Source organism: Apis dorsata, unplaced genomic scaffold (genome assembly GCF_000469605.1).
Source record: "Apis dorsata unplaced genomic scaffold, Apis dorsata 1.3 scaffold_32, whole genome shotgun sequence".
NCBI classification, from domain to species: domain Eukaryota; kingdom Metazoa; phylum Arthropoda; class Insecta; order Hymenoptera; family Apidae; genus Apis; species Apis dorsata.
In genome coordinates this window covers 1379095-1388986 of record NW_006263334.1, presented here as the reverse complement: position 1 = coordinate 1388986, position 9892 = coordinate 1379095, and the positions used below count along the sequence as shown (strand labels likewise).

At 38.8% G+C, this 9892-nt stretch overlaps 1 protein-coding gene across 20 annotated transcripts in view; it reads left to right on the top strand.

The window, feature by feature from the left end:
- The window catches only part of LOC102677458 (patronin), a 71839-nt gene that overhangs the window by 46373 nt on the left and 15574 nt on the right, over positions 1-9892 (top strand). For 19 of the 20 annotated variants that reach the window (XM_031512005.1, XM_006608273.2, XM_006608282.2 and 16 more), the window contains 4 exons: positions 3384-3479; positions 8261-8476; positions 8545-8999; positions 9292-9407. In XM_031512005.1, the coding sequence (XP_031367865.1) occupies positions 3384-3479; positions 8261-8476; positions 8545-8999; positions 9292-9407 (883 nt within the window). Of the gene's footprint in view, positions 1-3383; positions 3480-4527; positions 4719-8260; positions 8477-8544; positions 9000-9291; positions 9408-9892 lie in introns of those variants that run through there. The other variant, XM_006608274.2, reaches the window with a different exon arrangement.

Genomic DNA, 9892 nt, shown 5'->3' with positions numbered 1-9892 from the left:
AGAGAGAGAGAGAGAGAGAGAGAGAGAGAGAATGTAATTTCGCGTACGGATGAAAAATGCAACGAGACAAAAAGGGGGAGGAGGAGGGAAAGCGGACGATTCTCGAATAATCGTCGCGGAATCGTCGTGCAGAGAAGCTGCGAATCGTACGAGAGAAGATACATATCGAGCGCGATAAAAAAGAATCCTTGAGCGGTTTGTGATGTTAGCCAACGTATAACTTCGTATAACTTCGAACGAATGGCTTTGCTTTTGTTACACAATCGCGTTGTTACCTATACGCGTATGATGCCTGTTCGAGTGGAATAACGATCTCTGTACGATCTACAACGGTTGGAATAAATATTCGAGTCACGGCTCATCATCGCACGGGGATCACGTAACTTTGTCGGGCTGTCGATCGATCCATCAGATCCTCTGTATTATCGAGATATGTAATGGTTCGAGCCATGAGATTAGCAAATTTATTCGTCGTGAAGGGAACAACTTTCTCGTTCTTCTCGTTCTCGTTTATATAATAAGAGAGGAGATGGAGAAAAATTGTAAAAATCGTATTAAACGCGCTTATATTTCTGCGTTTTTATTTCTAGATAAGAGGAAAGATATATTTTTTTTTCACGTGTGTGTATAAAATTTACAAGAAAAAAAAAAAAAAGAAAGAAAAGAAACACGAAACCATAGATTCTCCCCGTGTTTTTCTCCACGTCACGATTTTACGATTTCGTTCCCTATCGAATTTCAGTTATGAAATTTAAACTTGGAACGATGATATCTTCCTCCACGCGAATTTACGTGGAATTTTATGGCACGTGATATAACACTTTCACGGTTTATTTAGTAGATATCTCGTTCCGGATGGGACTGATAATAATTTCTTGATAAATCCTGTCTTCACGCTCAATGGAGTTGGAAATACATCTAACGGTGATGATATCGTTTTACTCGAATTATTCTATTTCATATAAATAAAGGTTGGGTCCAGGATCAAACAGTTTCGATAAAAAGTTTCAATCGAGTTTCAATTACGGATAATGGAATTCTTTTTCCTTTCGAAGGCCGACCTCGTCGATTGATATCCTTTCGTTAATTACCAGAGAATTAATTGATTACTTTGTGATACCGAATTGTGTGTAGAGTAAAGAATATAAAATTCTTCGTGTGAAAAAAGGCGCCGTGTTGTGTTACAATAACATGGTTAAATATCAAACGGAATAAAAACGATGCTTCGCGTAATTAATGGCATCACTTTCACACGCGCTTTGAAATTGCTAATTGAATTATTGAATCGATAATTTCGAGATACGCTTGAAACAGAATACTCGAATAGTAGAATAGTTCGAGTCGTTCGATTTTGAAATTGTAATTTTACAATTTATGATACTCTTTCGTACTTGAAAAGTATTTTATTATTAGCTGAAAAACGTAGTTTAGCGTGAAAATATCGACGACACGAAACCGCGTATATTTTAATATATTTTTCTTTTCAACGATATCGTTTTCACGAGGCTTGCCGGGAGGAGCTTCTCCCGAGGGACGAATATTGCGAAATTCTTTGAAAACACGAGAGCAGCAAGGTTTTTTCAACCATCCTAAAAACGTTTATACACCGACTCGATTACACCTCTTTTTTCTCCCCGTTCTCTTCGTGCACTTTGCTAGAGAAATAAAAAAGTATAAAAAAAAGTATACCTCTCTCTTTCTCAGGTCGATATATTTATCACCGAGATCTCGTTTATTTCACGACTCGCGTCATCTTTTTTGTTCACCGTGGACATAAAAGAATTTAGAAATAACGAATAACAAGTTAAAACGTCGGTAATCGCACGATTTCGATGATCGTTCCACGATTTCATCTTCGATGGGAACAACAACTGGGCAACTTCGCGATTTTCAACGAGCGAACGGAAAACAAGTTGGTGCATGCACGCGGTCGGCGAAATGGGGCGTAAGGCGGGCATTCAGGGTCGGACTATATTGCGAAGGATGACCACTGTGTAACTAACAATGCCTCTGTTGGTCGATAACAATGATTGGCCGGACTTCGTTGACCCCCTTTAACTCGTTCGCGTTCCCGAGCCTCGCCCAACCTTGCGAATCGAACCCTTTCTCTCTCTCTCTCTCTCTCTCTCTCTCCCTCGCCCAAAAATATCCACCGTATAGTAAAGCTGTTGAATGACGTAATCGTCCCTGTTATCGTAATTAAATGCGGCATCATGCGGACGAGCATTTCGGTTAATTAATAAAATTGGATAACTCCTCTGACTCGAAGTTTGAGAACGAAATTTGGGACGTGTATAATCAATCGGCGGTAGAAATTTGAATTGGAAAATAGGAATTGAAATTATAAAATTTGCAAGTTTGTATTATAATTGATCGGAATTCTTTCAATTGCTTTGCGGGGCTCATCGAATTCGAGATTTATGTTAGATTTTGGATTCGAATTAAATCCGTATGTAACGTGTGTATGTTCGATGGAAACTCGACAAATGGATAGAGAGTGAAATATATCCGTGAAAGAATTTGCGAACTCGTATTGCCAACATTAGTTAATTTTAACAATTTCTCTTTCGTTCTTTGAAATTTGCATCTTGGATCGAAGTCGATTTGACAGAGATTTCCGATTGTAATTTTTCGGAATAAAAATGAATCAATTATGAATCTTTCGTGCAAGCTTCGTTCGAGATTGACGAATAAATAGCGGAAGTTTATCCTCGGGAAATTTGCAAACTCGTTCCATAGTGTCACGGTGGATCATGTATACATCATCGAGATAAATCGTCGTGAGATTACGCGACATTCGGATTCATGAATATTCGTCGCGCGTGTTTCGTTTCGAACACATTGGATTGAAAATATCAGTTTTCGTTAAAAACTCGTCGGTTTGGATGGAGCGGCTTTGAACGAGAAGTTGTTGGCGATTTTGGGGAAGGGTGTGGCGATCCTTGAATATTTTAGCGTACAATAAGAAGCGTGAAGAAGCGTCTCGAGTGGGTGGTAAAGTGGCTTATCTTATTGTTAGGAGAAAGGTGCACCCGGATACAAAAAGCGTACGATGAAAGCGTTCTACCACCTCGTTGAATACCCGTTGAATTTTAAAAATTTATCTCGCGAAACGGAGGGAGATGCTTCCAATTCTTCCGTATCTCATTTTATTCCTTTATCACGGGTCCTTGAAATAATTTTATATCCGTTCTTTTTTAAATATTTTGAAAAGTAATATTTCGATGACGATGAATTTCCAAATAAAACGATATTGAAAATTTAATTTCGTATCTCGATGTTGCTCGATATAAGTTGATCAATTTTACGAATATTCGCAGTACCAAGCGTCTCGAAGATCGGAAGTACTAATTATTGATTTTCTCTTCTATTTATTGTTGCAGGCCAAACAACGTGCCTCCGTAAAATGGCTCTTGTCGAAGGCGTACAACAACCGAGTGCCAGAAAACCTTCGTGAGCCGTATTATGTCGATAATGAGGTACGTAATCCCGATGACACGCGATATTATTATAACAATTGTTCAAAAAAAAAAAAAAAAACTCGTCTCTCTACTTCTGCCTAAAATTTAATTTCAAGTATTGTCGCGTATTCTCGAAGCATCGAAAATCCTCTTTTAAAACGAGGAGGACGTTCTTCGATGGCGAAAGGGCCCCTCTCCCCTCGCCCCTCCGTTCTTCTCGATGTCTTGAAAACTGCCTTTTTTGCCGCGGCACGCATCGTTGTTTTTTTTCTCTTTATCTCTCTCTCCCTCTCTCGCATTCGCGACGGTGAAAACCGGCCGCATAGCGAAAGGCGTAGACAAAGTTTACCAAGCGTTTTCTCGGTAGAGGTTAATAAAGTTCCTTGAAAAGAATTCTCTCGCCAAAGTTCGAATAACGAGAAACTTTCTCGGAAATGACACAGATATCTATTTAGACGTAAGATCGTTCGTCTTTTCACCAAGGCGAGCAAATTAGAGAAGAGGAATTTAATCGCAATTGTATTCTTTCGCAATAATTTCTTCGCTCGAGGCACGAACCTTCCTCGTGCCTCACCGCTGTCATTTGTCATCGATCGTCGTTTTCAATTAATCAATTGATCGATCGAGGGGAAGAAAAAGTGGTTGCGCCGCTTTTATCCTATCCTAAACAGGGCAATACACCTCGCGTTCTTAATTTCTTACGCTCTGTCACTTGTTACTTTCGCGCGGGGCGAAAGTGATTTTTAAAATTGTCCGATTCCATTCGATTAATTTTTTTTTTTTTTTTTTAACAATTTATCCCCTATATATCCGTCGATTTTTAGAAAAAAATTGTAAACACTCGTGTAAAAATAGTAAAAAGAAGAAGAAGAAAAAAAAGAAAAAGAAACTCGTATCGATTATTGCACCATTAGCTCGCAACCGCATCCTACGTTTGAACGTGCACAGACCCGTATGCGTGAAAGGCTGGTGGTTGTGTGGTTGATCCAGTTAAGCCAATCGAATTACTTTACAATCGTTCGTGTACGACCTCCTTCTCGGCGCTCAGTAAATCATGGAACAGCCGTGACGAACGTTCCCGTAACATTTATTCATTCCTTCCTTCCTCGTCGCATTGATGATCCCAGGATGCATTTAATCGAGGATCGCCCTTCCTTCGCGAAGCGGAACCGCACCACCAGACGAAATCGATTCCTCGTTTCGACGCGATCGAGATTCACGGCCAAGAAGGGGTTCAAGGTGCACCGATGCCGCCAGGTGAGGCCACTCTTTCCAAGACTAAAAATTAATTTAAGAAACTACTACAATTTTGATAGAATCTTAGAGAATTCTGACGATGCTAAGAATATTCCGTTAATCGATTTCTTGTACCAAATTCGGTTCGAGAATTAATTTACTCTTACGAATCCATCAAGATCTCGTACTCGAGACGAATTGCGCAACAATTGAGTGTTGGTCAGTCCGATTACGAAACGAAAGAGGAGGTTGGGAAAAGTGGGTTGGAACGAGAGATAAATTGATAAGGAGGGGAAGGAAGGATCGATTATCGGGAATGGCTCAAGCCCTGTTCGCACAGGTGAAGAAAGCCCACGAGACGGTAATAATGGCTTCGTTCGAGACGAGCCATTCTCCATTGTTCCTTCGTCGAGAGTCGTAATCATCCTAGGCCTTTTTACACCTTTGACTTTAAGGGGAAAGTCTCGGCGACTGAGATTATATATACGAACGAAAATTCAAGTGTGAAAAAGACGTGGCTATCCGGGAGAGAGACGGTTTGCGAGGAGGAAAGAGGATTTCTCGTCGGTTCAATCAAGCGAGATCATCGTGGCTTTTGAGAGTGAAGATATCTATTGTCCGTGGATTCGTTATTCTTCTGGAACAAAGGGTATCCGAATGTGTTCGGTCTCGTTTCAAAACCGAAAGCCTCGATACTTGTGCTCTTTACCCGATTAATATTAACTCCCAAGAAACCGAATCGTTGCAGTAGCAAACTGGAAAAGAAGGAAAAAGAAAAAAAAGAAATGGAAAGAATTAAAAGTGAACGACAAATAATTTTTGGAAAATTTTTGAACCGAGAAAAATAATGTCTTTTTTTAAATTTTTGAATTCTGGTAGTCTCTGTTGATCTTTCTTTGTTAAGGTCTTTTTCATTATATAATTTTGTTTATATAATCAGGTTAACTCTTTGACGATTCGCCTTCAACTTGTAAGAAAAATCGCATGAATTTACATAATATCACCCTTTCCACGTACGATTCATTTTAAACTTTCTTTGTTTAAACTATCTTGTATATTAACATCAATGCAATGTTTAGAAATATTTTCTTCGTTAAATATTATTCTTAAATGAGATGTTTGATCTCCCTTTCTGATTGTAGTTGCGAAAGTGTTTCTTGTACAACATTTATTTAATCGAGAAAAATTCGGTTTCTTCTTCGTTCTTGCGTTTTCATTCGCCGTAGAGAATCTCTTTGTTCGAGAATCCGTGATTTCGAGTCACAATGGTGGTGAAGGTTAATTGGATAAGATGGAATGGAATGCGTGGACGAGAATATAAACGAGTAAGCAAACATTTTTTTCATTGGAAATTTATAAGTGAATATTTTCTAACTTTTAATCTTATAAAAACTTTGTTTATTTTTTATTAATAATTAGAAAAAGAAAGCATGTTTTACAAATTCATTCAAAATTGAATATGAATGAATATAACAATTTTCATTGAATGTGAATATGAATTTGAATATGAATAATTGTTTACATAGAGAATACTCAAAATTGCAATAATTGGCAAATATAATGCACATCTCGCGTTCGATAGTTTCTATATTTTATATACGAACTTCTTTCTATCTACGACTTCTTCTTTGGTTCTCAAAAATTTTTTTTTTTTAACCGTGGACAATTCCTCTTCGAGCCATTTTTCATGAAATTTAATTGGCTGCGTTTTATTACGCAGGGCTTGGCCTATTTAAACCACGTAAAGAAATTAACGTATCGTAAATCATAATGGTCATTATGATTATTTTTCTATTAAATCTTACATCATTCTTTTCCCTTGCGAGCAACAACAAATCTCTCACGCGCAAAATGGAAAATAAATGAATCGACGATCGATGCAGAAATAATTACAACGATATCCTATTAATTCCTTCCTCTCTTCCGCCAAATACTTATTTTCTCGAATTTTAATTTAAACTTAGAGAAATGATGCGAAAACGGTGATGCAAAACTAATAATAGTCGAAACGAATTAACTTTTCCGTATCCTATGGTGTACGTACGCGAATATGAAGGTTGGAGCAAACTGGAAGAACGTCACGTTCCTGTCGTAAAGTTAACTCGATAACTCCGATGAACGACAAAACATCAACTTCGTCCCAATTTCTTTCGAGACGAACGAGTTTCCCGACTTTTTTTTTTTTTTTTTGCCTTGGATGGCGTTTTCAGACGAAGATCTTCATCTTTCCAAGATGATTGATTAAGTAATTCGTTAATTAAGTAATTAAGTGATTATTAGCTAGACGTTGTTTTATGCGTCACGATATGCGTCGTACAAACGAAAGATTATTATTATTGTCAAAAATTGTCAATACACAGTCATCGATATTGTTATCTGAGATCACCCTATGACTCAGACCCAACTTAAAATAACGAAATATAGTTTCACGACAATTCCTTTTAGGATAAAAATCCGTAAAATTCAGTAAATTTCCATTATCTGAGAACGAAAATTCGATTTATCGATTTCTTATAGCCATTTTCATAATTTCCAATAATTCTTATTTAACGAAATATAATTGTGAATAATTTTCCTAGGGTTTCCGAATCAATCCACTCGACAATTTTTTTTATAACAATCGTGATTAATACTATATAGACAGAAGAAGTTTCATTTGAAATCTCAAAGTAGATAAAATCGAGATCCTATTTTATTGAAAAAAATGTAAAATTCAAAAAAGTATATTCGAATTTCTAAACTAAAAATTTCTAGATTCTAATATAATAATATTAGATATAATAATAATATAATATAATAATAAATAAAAATTTCGAAATTTTAATATATAGAAAACGCGTATAAACGATTCAAGTTCGTTTCCACCAAAGCTTTCTTCGTTTTACACGCGATACTCTGTGGGTCGTTGGCGATCGTTCGGCGACAATGGCCGCGACCAGTGTATTTCCGTTACCACGGTGCATCGTCTCGAGTTCTTCGCGTTTCCGCGCGCCACGCCGGAAATTACAGAATACTAATATTTGCTCGTCGTGTCGGCCGGATATTCTTATGCGGTTGCGGCCAACCTATGCGGGATATTGTGTTTCAAACGGTCACCACGCTCTTTTGACACACATCTGATTTCTTTGCGATTTTTTCATCTCTCTCATTATTTTTTTAATTAGCGAGTTTTCTTTAATTTGAAACAATTTTGCATATTTTGTATATTCAACCGCGTCTCGAACACGTGCTTCCTTTGTATTAAACAAAAAATTTAAACGTTTAAACGTAATACGTTATATTTTGCACGAGACCCTTCCATTGTTTGCATCGCGGTTGGGTGGCTATTATTACGCTGATACAATGGAATCGTAGCGGGTAATGCCGATAGTTAGGAAGTTTGTACGGTTTCTTGAAAATACGCTTACAACGAACTTACACATTGACAAAATAAACACACACGGGGCCGTCAATCTTTCTGCAACAGCGAGAATAAAAATTAAGTGGCAAGGATTTTTGTAAAAAAAAAAAAAAAAAAGAAAGGAAAAATCCACTTTTACATTTCTCTCTCGTTTCTGTTTAAGAATCAAGAACACCTGAAGCCGCAGATCGTCCACGCACTTTCCAATGCAGAGTTGTACTGTTTGGCGCTGGCGAACATCTACTCGGATCCAAATTATCACAATCAGAATCATTGCGGCATCCTGCAGGCCCTCGCCAGAAAAGGTGTTTACCTCGCGGAGCCGAACAACACCCAGCTCACCGAAACGATCCTCATTCAAAATTCGCCACTCAAGATGGTAAGGAAAGATTACCAGAACAAAAAAAGAAAAAAATATGGATCGAATCCAACGTCTTGATCTTTCAGTCCGCTCATATGGCTGTGATAGAGGGCCTGATGGTCTTGTACGCGAAGGAAGTGGTGACCGGGGATCGAGTGGTCTCCGCGATCCGCCGTTTCGACCCCCAGGCGGAAGTGGAGGTTCCCGGGGACCACGAGAAGGGCCTCCTCCTCTGGATCAGCCACGCGTCGCGCGCGCTCATCGCCAAGATCCAGGCGGAGGAGGGTGCCGGTGATAAAACGCGACTGCCAGAGCTGCCGGCTGCCAAGGATTTCCAATCGTTGTGCGACGGGGTGGGCCTGGCCGCGGTCGTCGCCTTCTACTGCCCGGGCGAGCTCAACTGGATGGACATCAGGGTGTCGAAGAGACCCTCGGTCGCGGACGCGCTGCACAATTTGTCGCTGGTCCACGCCTTTTGTAACAGATGCTTACCCTATTCCATTTTTCACATGCAACCCGAGGACGTGACGTACATGAGGGGGTAAGAGTCTCCGTCCATTATTTATTTCTTATTTATTTCCGATCGTTTTTGATTGAAGGAAACTTAACTTAACGTAACGTTGAATGGGAGAAGGGCCTCTTATGATTAATAATGAATTCATGAGTTTAGTAAGTTTGTGAAAAAAGGCTGTAGAGAACCCTTCTTGCGTTCAATTTAATCTCAGTGTGTTGTAAATGCGAGGTAAACATTTTCTTGGAGAAATGGAGAGATCGCGTTAAAACTCGATTTCGATCTGAACGAAAGTTTGAAAATCGAAAATTGTCTGTGCCAGGTCTATGAAGCAAAATTTAGTCGTTTTCCTGGCGGACATGTACAACGTGTTGGAGATCCATCCTGCGAAGTGTGTACGTTATCCGGGCGAGGAGAGGGCGATGCAGTTCTTAGATGGTACGTAAGGTATTGAGAATGGCGATTCCCGGTTAAAAAGCATTGGAGAGATTTGTTCGACACTACACTGAACGCAACTACTTCCTTTGATCAGGAAGAGCCGATGAATTTTGGTATCGGATTAAATGTGATTGGTGAAGGCTGCGTACATTCTGTATTGGACTTACCCGTTCTATAATTTATTTTATTATACTTTTTTTCCATGGAATCCCGTTTCTGTTGCGAGCAATCTATATATTTTTTTTTTTTTTTTTACGATATTTTTTCTTCTTCTTCTGATATAACTTGGACGATTTTTCGCGAGAAAAACTCGGAAAGATCTTTCTTCTTTCACGGAACGAAATAGAAGAATATTGCTCGCAGTTGGAACGGTGGTCACGCTTTTTATCAGTGTCAGTACACACACTCGTTCCCAGTCTCGAGACCCAGGTCCTTAGCAGCGACTAATAAACGCATCTTTCTTATACGGATATATAATAATAAAC